Below are 22,526 nucleotides of genomic sequence, written 5' to 3'. Positions count from 1 at the left end.
TTACATTTACATGAGTTACTTCTTTATAAGAATGTATTTTTAGGAGTATTTTTACTACACTTTACTTTTTACCTTTACTTCAGTTAAATATGATCAAGTATCTCTACGCTTCAGTAAAATGTCTGGATTTTCTACCCACTGAATGAAAAACAAACATGTTTAAACCAGAAATTCACCAGACGCACACCAGCAGTTTTTATTAAAAAATTATGAGTTTTATATTGAAAGAAACTGATTTGGAAAAAAATTATTTGCCTTATTTTTTTTTTGTTACATACATAAATTATTGTCATTTTTGTCTTTAAAATACCAACATTTCCACTTAACTTTATATTTTGGCCAATATTATCATGTAATATTTAAGTACTAAATGATTGATAATTAGATTAGTTACTCAGTACTTCAGTTGACGTTTTCTTTCTTTTTTTTTTTACCAAATACTTTTTTTTACTGTTGAGTAATTTCTTGGATGGCTACTTTTTACTTTTACTTGAGTAAACATATGTTAAAACAGTTCTACGGTTACTTGATTCCAGTTTTTAGGTGCTCTACCCACCTCTGGATCTTGGTATACTTTGATAAAAAAGCCAAACTTGGTACTTTTTGAGCAGTAAAGTGTAACCCAACATACAGCTCTGGAGCAAATTAAGAGACCACTTAAAACAATTAGTTTCTCTGATTCTACTCTTTTGGTATATGTTTGAGTAAAATGAACATTGTTCTTTTATTCTATGAACTACTGACAATGTGTCTCTGAAATTCAAAGCAAAAGTTTAGTTTTTATTTGCAGAAAATGAGAAATGGTCAATATAACAAAACAGATGCAGAGCTTTCTGACCTCAAATAAAACAAAGAAAACCATCTTGTATTCATTTAGAAACAACAATACTAATGTTTTAACTCAGGAAGAGATCAGAAACCAATATTTGGTGGAATAACCAGGAGGTTTTCAATGGGGCTCAGTGCAGTGGACTCTTAGTTTTTCTAGAGCTGTATTTAAACTGCGGCTCGTTTTTTCCACAGCGATGCGCGACCCGATGGCCATGGAGCGAGCCAACCTGCTGAACATGGCGAAGCTCAGCATCAAAGGCCTGATCGAGTCGGCTTTGAGCTTCGGCCGGACACTGGACTCGGACTACCCGCCTCTGCAGCAGTTCTTCGTGGTCATGGAGCACTGTCTGAAGCACGGCCTCCGAGGTGAGCCAGGCAGCAGCAGTACGGAGACTCGGATCTGTTTGTGTGGGCGAGGCCGCGGTTTTTCAAAGGGGTTAGTCTCAGAACGTTGGAGGGAAGGCAAGAAAAAAAAATATTATGTACATTCTCTAGAACATTTAATTGCTTTTTCAATCAAAAATAAATGATTATTAATTTAAATTAAATAAATGTTTTTTGCCATTCTTATGTTTCTCATCGACTGCCAGTCAAATTGCTGCTTTGCTCCTTAAACTAGCATAGCAAGCGCAAAATTGACATGTTTTTGACAAGAAGAAGCCCTAAGTGGGGATAAAATAAAGTTTGATCTGTGATTAATTTAAAATATTACACATTTTTTATAATAAAAACAGTGGATTGTGGTGAAAATTCTTATCATTGAGTGTATATTATGACATGAACAGAAGTCATGACGCACCTGATAATATTTTCTTAAACAGAACTCATGGCAAACTAAAATCACAAAGTATGAGGCAGCATTAAACGAAATGAATAATTACCAACCAGAAAGGCTGGACAATAAATCAATAACACGATAGACAAGTGATCAGTATCGATAGATAATGTGTCTGATGGAATAATCAGTAATTTTACAGAACTCTGATCCAGAACCGCACAGCATTCTGGGAGATTTAGGCAGAGGAAAGACTTTAGCCGCTTAACATCTCACAGCCAAGTAAGCAAAGTTGGTGGAATCAACTAGCTCTCTCACTCTTTGGTTACCTAGCAACAACTAGCTCACTCATTCTTTGGTTACCTAGCAACAACCTGCTGAGTAACTGGCGCAGCTGCAGTTTAAGGTTTCACCACTGTGCTTCATAACTGCTTAAAAATAAAAATAAAATAACAATGGTGTGGAGTGAAAACTGTGGATAAAACAGGAAAAATTATGTGATTTGAAACAGAAAACTAATCAGTAGTTATTGATATTGACTGATATGAAATGCTTATATTTTGATAAATTTTTCAGCCATTTCTTCCAGCCCTACTGAATGGTGGGAAAATAAATTCTAACAGTTTACGTTGTGTGTCTATTGCCTGTGGGTCTTAAAAGGGTCTTCCTGACTAGAAGCTAATGGCGTTCGGCATGGAAATGTTTGGGAATCCCTGGACTTATCTACCCTCCCTAGCAGAGTTTCCTCTCATTCGTTTATTTCTCTTTGCTTTCCCAGTGAAGAAGTCCTTCCTGGGTTTCAGCAAGTCTCTGTGGGGTCCTCTGGAGCTGGTGGAGAAGCTGTGTCCAGAAGCGTCAGAGATCTCTGCCTCTGTTCGAGACCTTCCCGGCCTCAAGTAAGGATTAAATTCCTCCCCCACACGCTTGTTTAAACTCACTGCTAATCTGCGACAATTAACGGCTCACAAACAGAAGTAACATGACACTGTGACCTGATCCGGCTCAGGGAAGTACCTGTGTTGTTTACTTTCACTTCACCTTTCAGCTTCACTTCTTCCTTTCCCTGCTACTCTTTTATACGGTCACACTGTATAAAAGTGTGACTGTATGTATATAATAAATAAATACATACATGCACCACCATCAGGTAGATGGTGAAACCTTTGTCAGCTTTAAGTGACTGCTAGTTTCTTGACCTGAGTGAACTTCAAAGGAGAAAGACGTAGAAAACATGTGTCAAACTTAAGGCCCGGGGGCCAAATCTGGCCCGCTGTAGCTTTTTATGTGGCCCTCTAGACTCCAGATTACATCAATAAGTCTTTCCAGTTTTTCACAAATCAACAAATCTCCAAATTTCTTCTGGATTTTACTGCAAAAACATTAGGTTGAAGTCACTGCTGCCTCAGCTTTACTTGATGTCATATGATAATATGTAACTGATATAGCGAGTAATGAAAAGTAATGTTTAACATCAAACATGATTGCAAATATCGTAAAAATTCCTTGTAAATTATCAACACAAAATCCGTGATTTTGAATGCAAAAATACACAGAAACAATTAGGCCTGTCAAGATAAACAATAAATCAATTAATCGCATGACAAATGAAAAGAAACTCAATCATTTTCATTTGCTGGATTTATTATTTTTCTTTCTTTTACCAAATATTGACTGATAAAAATCTTCCATCTGGTGTTTGGTCTCAACTATCCCTTTCTTGAAAGATACTTTTGCTTATATAGACTTAATGATTTATTTGTTGTTTCTGTTGTTTTCTATATTTACTTTGAATATTTTAAATGTCTTCCAGTTCCAGCGTTTAAATGTTCCTTAGAATTTAAAGTTTATTGATGTTTTAGAATGTGTTCTTGCATTTTTATGCAATTTTTTCTGTTATATTACTTGAAAATGTTCTCAAAACAATGTTGCCGTTTATCGCAATAAGCTCTGGGACAATTTATCCTCCAACAAAATTTGTTATTGTGAAAAAATAGTCAGAAAATCACAGACAGACCAATCAGTGTGAGAAGGTGTTCAGTATTATTTAATTTTAATGGAATGCTGAAACAAACAGTTATTTATTGATACTTTAACCGTTAAATGGTCTTATCAATACATTCTGGCCCTTTAAGAGTCCAAAAGGAAAATGATTTGACGTCAAGGGCTCTGCAGACAGGATGGTTCTGCAGACAGGATGGTTCTGCAGACAGGATGGTTCTGCAGACAGGAACCAAGTGAGAAATATTCGTTGTTTCTCTGATCAGCAAAATGAGAAACATTTGTGCGTTTGTCTGCTGGAGGCCCGGTCCGTTTCCTTTTGGTGGTGCTGAGTCGGACAGAACGAAAAGCTTCACACACTTTAGAATGGTTCTGTGAAAACTACAAACACACAAAAAAATTAAACGCTTTAAATCTTTGAAAATACTTGAATTTCAATTTGATGTCTCCAGAGTTTGAAAAGTGTTTGAATTCTGCATAAAGTCGCTGATATTCAAACTGTGGTTTTGTAATGATGTCAGTCTAACGTTGGATTAAAAGCTTCAATTTGGAAAACCAGATATTTTCATACTTCTAATATCTGAAGTTAAATCAGACTAAACTTTTCTCAATTTAGGATAGAATCACCAAAATTATTTCTATTTGGTAACTTCCAAATAAAATTACAAGGAAATTTTTTTAATGTTATTTTGAATATTCATTATTCCTAATGGCTCATTGTGTTATTGATCTGTGTGATTAAATTAAAGGCTGCTGTGTAGTTAAACGTTACTGAAATTGTTTTTGTTCGTGTTCTCACACCAGTCAGCTGCTCAGGCTGTGTGTGAGAGACATTTCTAAAACTATTTGTTACATTTCAGTTTTCCTTGCCTCTGCTGGAGGATGCAGAAAACTGTCACAACATATGACAAGAACAGTAATAATCGACATACATAATAGTGAATTACGGTCTCTTTTTAGTTGTTTGTTTTGTTTTTTATCTCCAAAGTTTGGTGCTGGAATAGTTTGATTTTTACCTTGAAAAGTGCTTGAAGTTTACAAACCCTGGAAAAACTACAACCTGTTTGTATTTTCATAAATTGTAATACAATTGAAAAGTTCTCTATACGTTTCAGTAACTCAGTTAAAGAAATTAAAATATTTAACATAGAATTATTACACACAAATAATTGTGTGCAATACACAATATTTAATTTATTTAATGAATTTATTTTATTAGATAAATTAACTGCTTTTTTAATTCAATAATTATTAAAAAATATTTTATAATTTAATTAAATACATTAATTATTTAAAATTGTTTAATTATTTAAATGAATATTTAATTTTACAATTGAATAATTAATATTTAGTTATTTAAATATTAATTATTTTTATTAAATAATAAATAGTTAAATTAATAAATACCTACTTAAATAATTTATTATTTATTTACAGCTAATGAAAACCTACAAATTAGTTTTTTAGAGAATTTGAATAATAACTATAATATAATTATACAGAATAAACAGCAGATGTAAAGAAAAAGAGAAATCATCGTCAGATTAATAAAGTTTTCTCATGTTGGTGTCTGAATAAAGTTTGGTCAGGTTTGTTGTTCAGTGTCAGCAGAGAGAAGCTCCTCTGTGTTCTGCAGGACTCCTCTGGGCCGGGCCAGAGCCTGGCTCCGCCTGGCTCTCATGCAGAAGCGGCTGGCCGACTACCTGCGCCTCCTCATCACTAGGAAAGACCTGCTCAGGTACGACCCGGAGAAACAAAACGCCGCCGCCTACGTTCTGACCGCGGCGCTTCGTTAAAGGCTCCTGGTGAGAATCTGTCGAATGTCCATCCTCAGCGACTTTTACGAGGATTCAGCGCTGATGCTGGAGGAGGAGGGGGCGGTGATCGTGGGCCTGCTGGTGGGCCTGAACGTCATCGACGCTAACCTGTGTGTGAAAGGAGAGGACCTGGACTCTCAGGTAACTGTGGCTTTAAAACGCCATCAAACCAGTGGAGGACCTAAAAACGTCATAATGTGTAGAATGATGTAATGGACCCGTCATGTGGCTACACTAAATAGATACTGTAGGTAAAATACTTTATTTTTTATTTTTTATTTATTTTATTTTTCTATTATTATGTCTGTATGATAATTCAAGTTTTTTTAAAAAAATCAGAGAATCTATGTAAGTTTTGCAAAATGCATGTAACATGAATAAATGTATAATGTCCTGACAAATAAGAAAAAAACCCCATCAAACAGTAAAATGAATATTTTTACACCACCCATTTACCTTTATCTCTGAAAATAGCACGCTTAAAAAAAGATTAGTAGGACTGAGATAATAATTAAAATAATCAATTTAGTAATCCGTTAACCTTCAACTGGAGTTTACAGACTCAAAAAGGCCATTTTGCTGAAGGAACACAGTAGGAGCAGTAAATAAGCCAAAATTATACAAAACATGTATACAATTTGCATTTAAGATATAAAAAATATTTACCGGATTTTCTATAAGGCGCTAATGCTAATGAACGTTTTTTTCATACGTAAACTTTCCTCCAGAACAATATGTAAGGCGTTCCAGTTTGTAAGGCATCATTTTTTGAGCAAATTAAAGCCTTTTAAGTGCACCTTGTAGTCCGGAAAATACGGTAATAAGCTCAAAGTAAAGGGGACTAAATATGACGGCAAGTAAGAACAATTTAAGAAGACGTGAGGATTCTTTCAGTGCTCTGAATTTCTCATGTTTTATGCTCCTTAGATAAGTGCATTCAGTAAGATTTCATCTGATTAAAGCTGAATTTCAACTACAGAATATCCAAATGTTTATTTTTTAATAATCCGAGTAAAGTGAGTCATGTAATTACTTTCCATTTGCTTCTTGATCTTCTCCTTTCTTTCAGGTCGGAGTGATCGACTTCTCCATGTATTTGAAAAACGACATGGATGACTACAGGAGCGAGGAGAGGTACAGCCGCTCACCGTCGCCGCTTCACGCAGCCTCCGCATCCGACTCACGAGTCTGGCTTTCTTTTTTTTTTTCTGTTTCCATGGCAACAGGAATAGCCAGATAGCATCCATCTTAGATCAGAAGAACTACGTAGAAGAACTGAATCGGCAGCTCAAGTAAGGCTTTGGTTCTCCAATCAAAAATATGTTTTTGACGCGTCGCATTATTTTTAAAATGTTTTTTTCTTTTTTAGCTCCACGGTTCACGGTCTCCACAGCAGAGTCGACTCGCTGGAGAAATCAAACTCCAAACTCATAGAGGAGGTGAGGGATACTAAATAACAGCAAACGTAAACTCCAGAAATTAGTGACAGAGTGAGCGTTGTCACGGTGACGGGGTGTGCGCGTGTGTGTGTGTGTGTGTGTGTGTGTGCAGCTAGCCATAGCCAAGAACAACATCATCAAACTGCAGGAGGAAAACCAGCAGCTGAGGAGCGAAAACAACCTGATTCTGATGAAGGCGCAACATCATCTGGAGGTAAAACGAAATATTGTTGCAGCTTAAACTGAAGCCAAAGGAAAAACTGTCGTAGCTTTTACCACAAACTGGTTACAGTACCGATAAAACACTTGATAAGGCTGCTCCATCGGTCTTTACATGGAAATAAAGAATAAAACATATTGTTCGTCTTATCAGTGTTTATGATTGTTGGGCTCTGGCAGATTTTGGGAAATTTTTTAATTGTTTTTAGTCTCAATTTTGACATATTTTATTTTATAGTGCAACAATTTATCAAGTCTATTTGTACAAATAAAGTTCAGCAACAAAGCAGTTGAAAGTCTTTTACATTATAAAAATAAAAAATACAGAAAGTACCACAAAATACTGTTATTAAAATTTAAAGTTCATTTCATCTATTCATTGCTTATACAGTAAATCTGTGAATTAGCTACCTTTATTTTTTTACAATTATTATACAGCATAATTAAATACTCTACATTGAAACCAAAGAACAAAACCTGTTTTCAGGCCCAAGCATTTTTAAAATAAATATTACGCTTTCTTACAAATAGTTACAGTAAAATAATCATTTTAGTCATCAATACAAAGTACAGTAGGACAAATTGTGACTTGAGTATTTCTCTGTTCCTCTGACTGTGACGCTGCGGCCTGACTCCGCTCTCTGGTGGCTTATTCTTCTGAAGCCTGTGGTGCAGGTGTGTTTTATCGAGAGAAGAACATGGTTATCGGTAGTTGTTGTCGCTCTTTTTTCTTCTGGGCAAAAATATTTGCCAAAATTTCCCAAGCTGTATTACGTACATTTAAATACCGTAACGTTATTGGCACACAGGTAGAGAAGAAGCGCAGAGACTGTTTAGCCAATCAGGACGCAGAACACAATGCACTGTGAAAAAAAAAACTGCACAAAAAACCCCGAAGCAGCGTGAATGGTGAACCGCGGTGTAGCGAGGGTTCACTGTATCTCATTTCTTTGGAATCATTTTAAAGTGTTAAGAATAAGCAGCATGAATCTGTTAACCAGCACCAAAGCTCTTAAATAGTTTTCTATTGTTTTTTTTATTATTATTTTATTTTTTTCCTTATTAAAATGACTTCTTCTTGTAAAATTGTGTCTTTATTCTGCTAATATTATGCCTATATTCTTGCAATTAACTCGTTGAGCCCTAAGTTTCAAATCTCCGCCTGGATAATTTTGCTTTTGGAGCCACATTGTCCAGCCGTGTGACCGGATCCTGATGTTATCCCTCCAGGTGACTCAGGGCGACACTTCGCTGGAGCGGGACACCTACAAGCAGTCCCGTCAGGGTCTGGATGAGATGTTCAACGAGGCCCAGAGGCAGCTGAAAGAAGAGTGCCAGCTCAGACAGGTCAGACCGGGCTGCGTGTAATGGACTCGTTAAATTTGCGTGAGGTGAATTAACCAGCAGGTCGCATGTTCTTCCTGTTGGTGCTCTCAGGATGTGGAGAACGAGCTGGTCGCGCAGGTGTCCATGAAACAGGAAATGGAGCTGGCCATGAAGCTTCTGGAGAAAGACATTCATGAAAAACAGGTCGGATAGTAACTGGTTACATTCACTTTAGTAACTTTTTTGAAAAAATATACTTTTAAGAGTATTTTTGCTACTCTTTACTTTTACTCGAGTAAAATGTCTGGATTTTCTACCCACTGAATGATTAAACCAAAAATTCACCAAACAAAGACACACCTGCAGTTTTTATTGAAGTTTTATGAGTTTTATTTTGAAAAAAAAACTGCTTTGGAAACATTTATTTTGCCTGATTTTATTATTTTTGTTTTGTAAATGAATTATTGTCATTTTTGCCCTGAAAATACAAAAAATTCCACTTCATATTTTTGTCTGTCTGATTATGTAATTTTTAAATATTAAATGATTAATAATTTGACCAGTTACTCGGTACTTGAGGAGACTTTTTACGAAATACTTCTGTACTCTTACTTGAGTACAAATATGTTGTAGTAGTTCTACTCTTAAGTAAATGTTTTGGTCCTCTGCTTATTGTGACTGTTGATAATTGGAGATGGGAAATGTTTTTTTTATGAACAGGACACACTGATTGGACTGAGGCATCAGCTGGATGAGGTGAAAGCCATCAATGTAGAAATGTACCAGAAGATGCAGGTATGAACACACACACACACACACACCCCTCCTTTAGGAAGCGATAGATCCTGTGTGTGAAAGCAGCTCTTTGTCTCCCGTTTAGTCGTCTGATGAGGAGATGAAGAAGAAGAACGACGTGATCAGTCGCCTGGAGGAGAAGACCAATCAGATCACCGCCACCATGAAGCAGCTGGAGCAGAGGTGAGACTTTCTGCTGCTTTCATCGATTATTTGGTTCTCTCTGGTGTACTGCGGCTTTAAGAAGTTGTTCTGGTTTAACACGCCTTAATTAAGCGGCTTAATTGACTCCTCGACGTTCTTCAAAGTCCTGCTCATTTGATTCAGTTTTATTGAAGCTGAAAAACACCTACAAGTTGCCGGACGCCGGTCCTCAAAGTCTGGTGTTTGACTCACTAAATATGAGATTTATAAAATTAAAATGTGTTTCTTACTTTTGTTCTGAGTAAATCGTATCAGCACCCTTCATATGTGGATAAAGATGTATAATAAAAACCCTTAAAATAAATTAAGATTCATCAGATTACAGTGGATTGGTCTAAGTAAAATTCAGAAAAATCTAACCTATATTTTGAATTAATTCATGAAAGGTTGATGTTGGTAAATGATCCACAGTTTTTCACTCTCCATCAGTTCTTTAAATGTAACGTTTTTTAAATATTATTCTTTAAAGTGTTTATTAGAGTATCTAGAAAATAATTAATTCATTTTTTATCCAGGGGTAGACATAAAATGTAAAAGTGGCATTTTGAGGCACCGTTTGTGGGAAATAAAACAGTCATTTTCAGACATTATATGTGATTAAACATGAATATTTGACGATTAAAGCCCTGCTGTCCTCCATTTCTCATTCATAAAAAGATAAACTGCAGATATTTTCATGCATGCTCAAATGAAGTCCTCCATTCTCGACATGTATGCTGGTTTGTTGATTCACGATTCCCTCCTCGTCCCTACAGAGTCCACTCGGTCCGTCCCGCCCTCCTCCCCTCCCCATTGGTTAATTCTCCATCTTATCTGTGATGTGATTGGTTCTAAGTGTTCAGCAGGCCGGACACACACTGTTTACTGTCTATCACTCTGCAAAAACACTGAATCTAGTTTGGTGCAGTTTCCAGTGCACATATCCCAGTACACTGGAATATGACAAAAATAACTTAAAAAGCATTTTTTAGCAAGAAATAGTTCTTCTTTAATATTGATGAAAAAGTAAAAATAAATGAAACGATCTGACAGTGGAACCAAGTAATAAATCAATTAATTGTATAATAAATTAATGTGAGCGCAATAATTTTCATTCAGATTTTTTAAATCAAATTTTATTTCAATTTTTTTTATCTTGTCAAAATTCTATCAAAGTTTTTGATAAAATTTTATATTTTGATAAAAGTTGCATTTTTGTAAAAAAAAAATTCAAATTGCTTTATATCATAAAAACACAAAAATACAAAGTCATAGTAAACAATTGAAACATTACATTTTGTCAAACGCCGTCGTTACATATCAGATTGTTGATAAAGTTTTCATTGTCATTTTGTTTAGAGATATTTTAATCCATTTTATTTATGGTTTCTGATTGTTTGGTTTTATTTTGAAGATTTAAAATATTTTCCAGTTTCAGTGTTTTTTTGTTTTTCTTTTAACAAAATTAAAATTTATTCCCCTTTGAGATGGGAAACTTGAATTATGACGTTATAAATACGCAGCTCTGAAAGAAAACCTCCTGGTTTTTCCACCAAATATCAATTTCTGACTCTTCCTGAGGTAAAACGTTAGTATTGTTGTTTCTAAATGAATGTGAACTTGTTTTCTTTACATTATTTGAGGTCTGATAGCTCTGCATGTTTTTGTTATTTTTACCATTTCTCGTTTTCTGCAAATAAATACTAAATTTTTGCTTTGAATTTCAGAGACATGTTGTCAGTAGTTCATAGAATAAAAGGACAAAGTTTACTTTACTCGATCTTTTACCTACAAATGGTAAAATCAGAGAAACTGATCAACTTAAGTGGACTCTTATTTTTTCCAGATCTATATTAATTGAAAATTAGTTCAAAACAATATTATCATTTATCGCAGTAATTACTGGGATAATTCATTGTTCAGGAATATTTCTTGACGTTTTCAAGTTTCATTATTGATTTAATAGAAGCTCCGACATTTTGCTGAAAAGATAGTTTTGTCTTATTTCAAGTTTAAGGTATTTGCACTAGAAACTGGACCAAAAATCCTCATTATTTTGTAGGTTTTTTACAGTTTACTCTCTCTCCCCGCTCATATGGGATAAATTTTACCTTTTAGTTTTTTAAAATCTTATTTTAACCTTGAATCTGTCGCGACGGTAATGTGCGCCAGCTCTTTTCTTTCTAAACAGATTTTGTGAGACGTAGTCTCGTTCATCTGTTTCTCTACATCACATTTCCCTTCTTCTCCATCAGCCGCCGCTCCAGTATTTCCAGTGAAACCAACATGTTTGCAGCCTGAAATCAGAGTTTTAGGAACCTGTGTTTCATTAACACTTCCTGCTGTGCTTGTCTTGAAAAGTCAAAGCTGTTCAGTGTGACCGGGGCCGCGTTAGAGTACTGATGTATTGACATCCTTTCTTCCTTTCTTTCCTCCCTCGTCCCTCCTTTCTGTTCATCCCATTTCCCCCGTTTCATTCATTCTGCTTCCCCTGAAACCTCGTCTGATTGTTCCCCCTCCCTGGTTTCTGCTCCCCTCGTGCAGCGATAAAGATCTGCTCAGCCAGACCAGAACTCTTGCCATGTCATTTGTTAAGTGTGCCAGCACAGACACAGAGCACCAGTACAAGCTGGTCAAAGACATCTCCTTTTGAGGACACCAGTAACTCACTGGACTCCAAACTACATTCCTGTTGTTTAGCTTTCACAGTAATTAAATGGTTTTAGGGGCAACAGAGGCGCCACAGAAACGGGTGAAACCCCCGACTGCATGTTTGGTTTGGTTCCTGAGACGAGCCGCGGCTTCAGACGGGTCTCTTGACGTCGCTTTCAGAGAAATGATCAGATGTTTAAGTCGTGTAGCTTTTGAACGGTTTGATTGTTGCTTATATAAATGAACTAGACCTCTTATATATTCAGTCACATGTGCAACACACTCAACCACAGTGGTCAGCGTATATGCAGGGAGAAAGTTTGTCTCTGAAATGTAAATTTTTTTCTCGTCAATGTTAAGTAGGAACACAAACTGTGGGGCGAGTCGGCTGGTTTTTACATTTTGTCACATTAAAAGAAAAACAATCAGAAATTTTGTTGGGATTTTATGTGACAAATCAACACAAAGTCGTGTATAAATATGAAATGGAGAAATGGTTTCACTTTATTTATTCTTTTTTTTTTTTTAACAAATGTAAATCTTAAAAGTGTGGCGTGCATTTGAACTCATTCAACTTTATTCTGAAACTCCTGAAATTAATCCAATCATACTGAAAAGACACATAATCAGTTTAAGCTATAAATCAATTAATCGTATGTTAAACTAAAATGAGCTCAATAATTTCCATTTGCATGGTTGTTTGTTCTCATGTTTCTGTTGTTTTTGTTTATTAATTTTGCAAATTTAAAATGTCTTCCAGTTCTAGTGTTAAATTAAAATTCAATCAGTTTATTGATTCCAAAGGACAATTAAAACTCAAGTCAAATTTCGATTATTCAAGATTTGTCAAAGTTTTTTCAAACGCTAGCATATAGGATCTCCGATAGCAGTCTGTTACAGCAACTAATTAAAATTTACTGATCTTTGAAACGTTTTTTTTTTTTGTGGCATTTTTATGCCATTACCATTGTTGAAAATGGACTCAAAACATCAATATTATTGTTTATCGCAATAACTTCTTCTATCATGACAGGCCTGGCTTTCAGTCTTTTAAAGAAGAACTGAAATCATTCTAAGATCTCGTATTTTAAATAACTTTTTATTGTTTTTACATTGGTTAATTCCTTTCATTTTATATCACTGAGATTTACATGTAAAGTGTTAGAAATAAAATGTTATTAAGATTAGTGAACAAACGGCTTCTTAGGTCAGACAGGAAGTTGTGGAGAAGTTTAAAGCCAAGTTGGTTCACAAAACAAAACTACAAGTATTGAAAGTTTCACAGAACGCAGTTCAATCTATAATTTAAAAATATATTTACAGGTTTAAAGATATTTAAATTTAGCTTTTTAGACCACATGCAAAAACCTGTGTAATGAAAAAACATCAGGAGACATGTGAAGACAGTGTTTTTTTAAATCAAATACTGAGAATCTTATTGGATTAAATATTCAAAAATATTGCAGCTGTAATTCAATTAAAAAGTGATTCTACAAAGTACTGACTTTTTTTGGAAAAAACATGAATTCTTGTCGTTCCACTTCACTAAAATGTTACATAAAATCCCAGTAAAACAAACTGAAGTGACAAAGTGTAAAAACGTTAAAGTGATGTCTTTACTTTTTATTTTATGTTGGTTGGGCTGAGATGATTGTGCCAGTAAAGGACATTCAGGCTGCGTTTACACTACAGCCTGAATGACCCAACGTCGTCTGTCGCCGTTCACACTTCCAGATAAATGCGACCTGTGATCTCCAGTGTGACCTGTAAACGACCTGAAAGTGTCCCGTATGCCCAGTAGAGGGCGCAATAACGGCACACATAGAGAGCGTTCTCAGTGTTTTGCCAACCGCCATAAAGAAGAAGAAGAAGCGCTCGGTGTTTGTGGAAGTAAACATGGATGCTAACAGTGGAGCAAAGCTAATATATTTGAAGTTGTTGACCGACAGGAGCAGCGTATTAACAACTTAATCCTCATTATTGTCCATCATGGTTGTTGTATCAGGATGCAGAATAGTGACGTTTGTCGAGTATTAGTGACGTCCAGGTCGCATTTGAATCTGATACCTATCGGATACCCAAGGCTGCTTCACACCACAGGATGAAGTGACCCAATTCCGATTTAAAAAAAAAAATAAAATTTTACGTAATGCGACCTGTATCTGAGCTTTTCATGACAGTCTGAACAGCACAGGTTGGATTTTTTTCGATTTTGACCCAGACCACCTGGGTATCCGATTAAAATGCGACCTGAATGTCACTGATACTCGACAAATCTCACTATTCTGCATCCTGATACTCGCAAGTGGGAAGAAAAACAACCACGACGGACGATAATGAAGATTAAGTTGTTAATATGCTGCTCCTGTCGGACAACAACTTCAAATATATTAGCGATGCTTCACCATTAGCATCCATGTTTACTTCTGCAAACACTGAGCGCTTCTTCTTCGTCTTTATGGCAGTTAGCAGAACACTGAGAACGCTGACGCTATTGCGCCCTCTACATGGCATGTGGAGGAACTTTCAGGTCCTTTTCCCCGTTCAAACTGCAGATCACATACAGGTCGCATATGAGTGGCAGTGTGAACGGCTCCGGCAAAAAATCCGATTTGACAAAATATCGGAATTGGGTCACTTCAGGCTGCAGTGTGAACGCAGCCCTGGTGGTCTGGGTCGCATTCGAAAAGAATCCGTCCTGTGTTGTTCAGACTGTCATAAAAATATCAGATTCAGGTCGCATTACGGCAAAATAAATCAGAACTGGGTCACTTCATGCTGCAGTGTGAACGCAGCCTCAGTTTCAGCATCTAGCAGCAAAGTTCAGGTTTAAAAAAGAAAACAACCGGGGCACTAAACTGCAAAAACACAAAGTCTTACCAAATATTTTTGGTCTAGTTTCTGGTGCAAATATCTTAGTACACTTGAAATAAGACAAAACTAACTTACAAGTAACTTTTTAGCAAGAAATTGAGACTTGTTTTAAGTCAATAATTTGTAAAAAGTACTTGTTGTATTGGCAGATTATTTCACTTATAACAAGACATTTTCTCATGTTGTAAGTTAATTTATCTACCAATGGAGCTGGTATTTTCATCAATATTAAGGAATTATTTACTAAAACCAAGCCTCAACTTTTTTTAACTTTTTAGCAAGAAATTGAGACTTGTTTTAAGTCAATAATTTGTAAAAAGTACTTGTTGTATTGGCAGAATATTTCACTTATAACAAGACATTTTCTCATGTTGTAAGTTAATTTATCTACCAATGGAGCTGGTATTTTCATCAATATTAAGGAATTATTTACTAAAACCAAGCCTCAACTTTTTTTAACTTTTTAGCAAGAAATTGAGACTTGTTTTAAGTCAATAATTTGTAAAAAGTACTTGTTGTATTGGCAGAATATTTCACTTATAACAAGACATTTTCTCATGTTGTAAGTTAATTTATCTACCAATGGAGCTGGTATTTTCATCAATATTAAGGAATTATTTACTAAAACCAAGCCTCAACCTGCTGAAATGTTATTTCAAGTGTATTAAAATATTTACACCAGAAACTAGACAACAATGGTAATATTTCGTGTTATTACGGTGTAAATTGATCTCATTACAGCCCTAATTATTATGTTATTTTATTTTCGGAGTCAGTCAGTAAGGATCTTAGAGCAGATGCAGCATCAGACAGAACTGTGTGCTTCAGGTCTGCTGCTGGTTTGTGCTGCATGTGTTGCACCTCCTCACCTGCTTCCCAGTGGCTGTGACGACCCAGCGTGCGCCTGCAGTCAGCCCCCGCCCTCACTGTCTGCAGTAACCGTCTCTCTAGGAGGTAATTCAGCTGTTAGTTAAAGTTAAAAGTTTGGTAAAAACTGCAGGGTTTCTCTGTGAAACGCTGAATAACGACAGACTGCAGTGAACTATAGAGGCAGAGCTGTAAAAGTCAACATTGTTCTCGTTTTCGACATATTTACTGACTTCTTCTGTGATACTCGGTATACTACAAAATAATAATAATCCTTCTGACTATTCTAACTTACATGTTTATAAAACTTTGGATTTTTAGACAGAAATAAAGACCCAGTCCTGTTAGTTAAAGCTCACAACTGTTGTCTTTTACCACAGTGATCAATAAATGAAAGTGTTTTGAAAGTCCTGGGTGTGACTGGAGTTTTTATTCAGCTTTTTATCTAAAGTACCTGCAGCTTATCAGTCGATTTAATAAAACGACATTCAGTCACCTGTAGATTTTGAAGAGTGGGCCGATCATTGTGTCTAAGATGTAGGATTTGTTGCACACTAAAGCTGCACTTGGGTACCAGTTATTTTCTCTATTTTTCACTCATTTCTTCCCCGTTGTTTTGCAGCAGTTTGCAGCACTCCGTTTTACTTTCTGGCAGCTTTCACATCAAGCCAAACAAGCGGCACGTCTTCACCCCATCCTCCCGTCCATCGTTTTTCTTTCCCGTTTGGTTCATTTTCTCCCCGTGCGCACACTCCTCCCAGATTTTTCTCTCCACGGTCCTGAGTTTGTCCCCTGGTTATAATGGTGCAGATTACAGGAGGCGGAGAGGCACCGCAGCTCCGCCGTGGAGGGATCCAGGCGCTTCAAGCTGGACTTTGCCAACAAGGCGGACAGCCTGCAGCGGCAGATCGAGCTCAGAGAGAAGCAGCTGTAAGCAAAACTCCGTCTCAGATTGTTAGACCTTCATCACAGATCACTCACCTCTGGAGTTTAGCTAATATTTTGGGTTATTTTAATACTCCCACCAACCAGATTAGTTCCCCCTTCTTTAAACAAAACAGTGAATTAGTTTAAAAATGACATTGTTGAGTTTGTTTCCCCTCTTTCGTCTGTGTTTGATTGTTTTGGACGTTCAGGCAGCAGCTGGAGACGGACCTGAAGATCGAACGTGAGTGGAGACAGACGTTGCAGAACGATCTGGATAGAGAGAGAGACATGGTGTCCCAGCTCAGCACTGAGGCCCTGCAGATCAACGGCCTGAAGAAGGTCAGGAGAAACTAAACACCTCATGGCTTTTCACGTGTCGTCATGGTAACCACAAAGCACGAGGCTCAGACAGGTGCTTGAAAATGCTTGAATTTCAGGTGTTTTCAAGGTTTGGAAAGGTCCTGACCTCTGAATGAAGTTCTTCACTCTTTCATGCCCTGATTATGATCTTTTATGTCAAGATATTTGTTTTTCCAAAGTGTTTTTGAGTTTCTTAAGGCATAAAAAAAGGTGGCGATGTTGTATTTATGTTGTAAAAGAAATTTGTAGGATTTTTTTCTTTAGGTGATCAGTTGTAATTTTCTCCAAATACAAAGTTGTTATTTGGAAAATACATCAGTAATATTAGTCTTTAGGGTTAGTTGATGTCACAATATTGTTTTACCGCAACAGTAGAAGGAGGGACTGGATATTCCTGAGTTGCTTTTCAGTCTGTCGGCCATATTGGATTTAATTACAATTTTTCTTACACTTGCAGTGGATGGCCAGTAGTTGGCAGTATACTGTATGATGCACTAGTCTGATTAAGCCTCTTTAGTACGAGGGGCCGTTTAGGACAAAAACCAATCTATCATTTCTTTTAAATATCTTCTGTGTGTCCTGCATGGCTTGTCGCAGCTTGTATGCTGAATTTCCATCAGATTTTTAAATTTTATTGTGTTTTCCAGGAGTTTCACCGCCTCCAGGAAGAAAACATTCAGCTGAAAACCATCTGTGAGGACCAAGAGAAGGCCCTGGAGGAGCTGGGCTCCAAACTTAGCGAGTACGTAAACGCTCATAAACGACTGAAACCTGATGCGTCAACATTTGGTTCTGACTAAATGTTTTGAGTCTCATCCTCAGTTTTTAATTCATTTTTGTCCATCAGGTCCAAACTGAAGATTGAGGACATCAAAGAAGCAAACAAGGCCCTGCAGGTGAAATCAAACCTTTGTAGCCAGCTTTAGTGACATTTTAAATTTAAAATGCTAAAGTTAAAAAAAAAAGTTATTTCAGTAATTCAGTTCAAAAGATTAAACTTTTAATGTACAGAATCATTTTTTTTCAGAATTACATATTGAGAACATTTCTAATTTTGATTTATTTGGGGCTTATAGCTCCTGAAAATAAAAGATTCAGTTTATCAGAAAACCATCCCAGCCCGTTACCCAGCAACCCAAACTAAGCCCAGCTCGTTACCTAGCAACCCAAACTAAGCCCAGCTCGTTACCTAGCAACCCAAACTAAGCCCAGCCCGTTACCTGGCAACCCAAGCTGAACTCCAGCTGTTTGGCTAGCTGGTTTTATCTCTTTATCTCTGCTGGACAACACTTATAAGAAGTGAAAAATGTGTTATAGGTGAAACAATCTCCCAGTTGAACTAGTACTTTTTACTTTTTAGTCAATATTAAGGAATTATTTACTTTAACTACGCTCCTATGTCTTGCTGAAACGTTACTTGAACTTTAGTTTTCTTATTTCAAGTGTTCCAAGATATTTCCACTACCAGACCAGAAATACTTGGTAAGATTTTGTGTTTTTACAGTTTACTAGAAATAAAGACTTTTCAATAGACTGCTGCAGTTGATTCAGATGGAAACTGTTAATGAAATAACTCCTGACTCGTTATGATTTAATTTCTTTTGAGAAGAGAATTAGCCTAAAGAATAAAAACGGTGAAATGAATCCTTTAACTCTCCAGGTCTGGAACATGTGAAATAATGTAATCTAAGCAACAAAACCCTTTAGGGAAAAATGACTGTAAACTTGTCGTGTTTGGAACAACTCGAGGTTTTTCCACATTTTGTGTCATTTCTCCAATATATTCTTTAACATGTTTGTGTTTCTGTAGCTTGTGAAGTGATCAGACTGGTGTTTGCTTTCAGGGCGGTCAGGTGTGGCTGAAGGATAAAGATGCGACTCACTGCAAGCTGTGCGAGAAGGAGTTTTCCATTTCGAGACGAAAAGTCAGTAAATCCGTTCCAGCCATTTTACTTTTAGGCTGCGTTCACACTGCAGCCTGAAGTGAACCAATTCAGATTTTTGTGCCTTAATTTTCATGACGAATGTAAACCACATCACTTGGCCATCCGATACTTATGAATCTGAACGTCCAGGTCGCGTTCACCCGACCTGGATGCCACTGACACTCGATAGACGTCACTATTCTGCTTCCTGATACCCGCAAGCAGGAAGAAAACGACAACCAGGGCGGATTGTACTGAGGATTAAGTTAACATGCTGCTCCGGTTGGAAAACGACTTCAGAATCGATGGATATGCTAAACCGTTAGCATCCATGTTTACTTCTGCAAACGCTGCGCTCTTCTTCTCTTTTATGGTGCTTTCTCTATGTGGCGTTATTGCGCCCTCTACTGCGCATGCGGGACACTTTCAGGTCGTTTGAGGTAGGGGTGCCGATTTCCTTAATTTTGGGAGATCTTTGATCGGCTGATTTTTATACGTGAAGCCGATCTTATCCACCGATGTTAGTAACCTCTGTAAAAGTCTAAAACCAGCCGACCAGGTCATGTCTGCACATTTACAGTTAACAATAGTCACCCCATTGCTGCCAATTCAGCAACATTCTTGATATATTGAGCAACATTTCAGACAAAAAAATGGTATCTGCCAAAATCGGGATCACTAAGTTAGGCTTTTTAAAAGATCGGTAATCGCCGATCGGCCAGAAAACTGCAATCGGTGCGTCCCTGGCTTGCAGTTCACACTGGAGATCGCATATAAGTGGAAGTGTGAACGACCACGTCCAAAAAAAATAATGTCACAAAAAAAGGTATTTGTGTCACTTCAGGCTGCAGTGCGAACATAGCTTTAGCCTCTAAAGTTTAAATCCCTGGATTTTAAGGCTGAAGCTGAGCGTCTGTTTGCAGCACCACTGCAGGAACTGCGGGGAGATTTTCTGCAACAGCTGCTCCGACAACGAACTTCCTCTGCCTGCGTCTCCCAAGCCGGTGAGAGTGTGTGACACCTGCCACGCTCTCCTCCTCCAGAGATGTTCCTCCACTACGACATGAGGCCAGACTCCACTGCCAGGACAGAAAGGCTCTTCACCAGGCCGCCTGTCTGCTACAGGCTGCTGCTAACGCTGGACCACATCGACAAATCCTCATCATATGTACAGCATTTCTATTTTCTGTTAAGTTTGGCAGCATCTGCATGAACCTTTCAAGTCTTTTTTTTTTTTTTTTTTTTTTTACAATTCTTCAACAAAAGTGCAACTGGAAAACGAGGAAGTTGTGACTGATCTATTTCTGACTAATACATCCTAAAAACTTAGATTTGTAGCAAAGAAGATGCAACATATGGGGTCAAAGTTCAGGGCGGTGAAACATTTTAAAAGAGAAACCCTATTTTGAAGACTAGAGGAGAGTAATATATGGAGTGGAACAGCCGAGCCGTTTCAGAGAGTCTGGATATGAAAGAAGAAACGACCTGAAAAAGAACTGAAAGTGAAGCTGCACTGACTGGTTCTGCCTAACTGGGTTTCTGGACCAAACCCAGTCGTTCTCACTACTCCATTATTCTAATGCACGTGACAAACTTGAAACCTAAACTGATGAGATTAGACAGAAAGCACAGCGCTTGACAGACATGTGCCTTTTGTTGTTGTTGAAGTACAAACTCTGGGTTTTGGAGAACCTCAAATGTTTACACAAACTGTTCAAGCCTCAGTATGTAACTTTTATTTTAAAAAGTGCATATTTGTTAAAATTATCATTAAGTCGTGAAAGTACAAGACAGAAAATCTGTGCAACTTTCCTCTGCTCCCAGTTCTCCCAGAGCAGAAATACACCACCAATCAGAGCCAAGAGGAGGGGCTTAGTGCTGTCAATCACTCTTGTACTCACCCCCTACTGCTTGCTCTTTGCTAAGCTACAGCTGGTTCACCAATGCTAAAGCTAGTTAGCACGGCTACCAATGAATAAACAGATTTCCTGGAACGATAAGTTGATCCTTTGACATTAGCACCTTTAGAAGCAGGTTCTTCAGGTTGATTGACAGCGCTAAGACACGCCTCCTGGCTCTGATTGGTTGTCATCACCATAATAGTAGCACAGAGAGGATGTGGAGAAACCTGATTATCAAGACATGGTGGCAGTTTTAATAAATATGTAAATATATTTCTGTAAAAGTTACACACCGCAGGTTGAATTTAGATCCAAATTCTAGCCTACAGAGAAATATTGATTAGATATTTTTACAATAATTATCTGTGCTGTAAAAACGGGTTATGTTGATTTTATTTTGCTAAAGTTAAGAAGATAAACTTGATCATGTTGAGGCAGAAACACTTTTCTAATAGTGCCATTTGAACCAGTGTTGGCACCACCATCTCTCTTTCTCATGTTGCTAATATCAACTCCAATCTGTTGCAAAGACATTTCAAATAAATGCTCTTAAATATCCCAAAGTAGCAACACTAGCCAGTTAATTAAAGAGATTAAAGCCACACTAACGCAGCGGATCCTCTTCAAAGAAGAGCAACAAGCAGTTTGTGAATCACTAACGACACACAGGTATTTGCCAATCATGTAGTTTATTAAATGTACTTTTCTTTGTTTTTTTGTGAATTATGCACATTGATGTCTAAACAAACCCTGTTAACTTGAAGTCAGCTGTTAAAGTTCAGTGCTGCTCCATGGTTTACAAGGAACGTTTATAACTTTTGTTTGTATTTTTACCACTTGTTGGTAACGCAGTTCATGCTAGGAATATTTTAACTGCCTGAGGAAAGATGTTTGTTTTTGACCTCATAAAGTGATTGTTTTTTTTAAAGTGTGTTTTGTCTTCTGTTTATATTATTCCTTTATAATCTCAGCTTTGGACAGACCAAGCTTTATACTCATTTATCTGCCTTTACATTTAGGCCAAAAACTACAAACTACACCAAGTTAGTTAAAACGGAATAAATGGTTAAGTTTGATTGTAATCAAAATATTAAATAATAAAGACATCTGACTGTTTATGTATGACAGGGTTTTCTACATAAACTAGGAAACTCTGGAATTTGCATTTAATCTTTTTCCATTTCTGGATAAATATGTAAAAAAGTTTATTTTATTTGCTGACATAAAAATATTTACAAAAAACATTGCGCTTCATTAATGTTTTAGTATAATTTGTCAACATTTGTACCTCTGTCGTTTGTCTAAGTTACTCAGAACACAAAGCAAAACAAAAAATAATTTCACATTCTAATTTTTTAACTGGCTTTAGTTTAAACGCCAGCAAGCAAAGCCATAAAATTGAGATTTTTGATTTCAGAAACAGATTAACTTGTGTTTTTACTCTGGCTTAGTGAAAAACTATAGCAACTAAAAAAAAAATGACGTGAAAGTAGTCGAACATCTGCAAGCCTAAAGTGAAAACCTAGACCTGTCGACTGATATGAAATGTGAAATAATTTGTTTTTAGGCTAAATTTGGCAGGTTTTAAAAAGATGATAAAAGTTGTTTCATATGTCAATAAAAAGCAGCTCTAACAA

General features: G+C 36.8%; 1 protein-coding gene across 7 annotated transcripts in view; it reads left to right on the top strand.

Annotated features, from left to right (window-relative positions):
- The window catches only part of rufy2 (RUN and FYVE domain containing 2), a 30,185-nt gene extending 8,180 nt beyond the window's left edge, over positions 1–22,005 (top strand). For 4 of the 7 annotated variants that reach the window (XM_028015514.1, XM_028015513.1, XM_028015516.1 and 1 more), the window contains 18 exons: positions 1,024–1,197; positions 2,385–2,502; positions 5,241–5,342; positions 5,439–5,562; positions 6,491–6,555; positions 6,648–6,713; positions 6,791–6,860; positions 6,973–7,074; positions 8,310–8,426; positions 8,517–8,609; positions 9,126–9,200; positions 9,286–9,383; positions 16,587–16,706; positions 16,913–17,042; positions 17,711–17,805; positions 17,911–17,959; positions 18,908–18,988; positions 19,912–22,005. In XM_028015514.1, the coding sequence (XP_027871315.1) occupies positions 1,024–1,197; positions 2,385–2,502; positions 5,241–5,342; positions 5,439–5,562; positions 6,491–6,555; positions 6,648–6,713; positions 6,791–6,860; positions 6,973–7,074; positions 8,310–8,426; positions 8,517–8,609; positions 9,126–9,200; positions 9,286–9,383; positions 16,587–16,706; positions 16,913–17,042; positions 17,711–17,805; positions 17,911–17,959; positions 18,908–18,988; positions 19,912–20,055 (1,823 nt within the window). In that variant the 3' untranslated portion in view covers positions 20,056–22,005. Of the gene's footprint in view, positions 1–1,023; positions 1,198–2,384; positions 2,503–5,240; positions 5,343–5,438; positions 5,563–6,490; positions 6,556–6,647; positions 6,714–6,790; positions 6,861–6,972; positions 7,075–8,309; positions 8,427–8,516; positions 8,610–9,125; positions 9,201–9,285; positions 9,384–11,927; positions 13,498–16,398; positions 16,707–16,912; positions 17,116–17,710; positions 17,806–17,910; positions 17,960–18,907; positions 18,989–19,911 lie in introns of those variants that run through there. The other 3 variants (XR_003595252.1, XR_003595253.1, XM_028015517.1) reach the window with 3 other exon arrangements.
- Positions 22,006–22,526: the final 521 nt, after the last annotated feature.

The sequence above is a fragment of the Xiphophorus couchianus genome, chromosome 4 (assembly GCF_001444195.1).
Source record: "Xiphophorus couchianus chromosome 4, X_couchianus-1.0, whole genome shotgun sequence".
NCBI classification, from domain to species: Eukaryota; Metazoa; Chordata; class Actinopteri; order Cyprinodontiformes; family Poeciliidae; genus Xiphophorus; species Xiphophorus couchianus.
The sequence above is the reverse complement of the archived record's forward strand: the minus strand, read 5'-3'. Positions and strand labels throughout refer to the sequence as shown.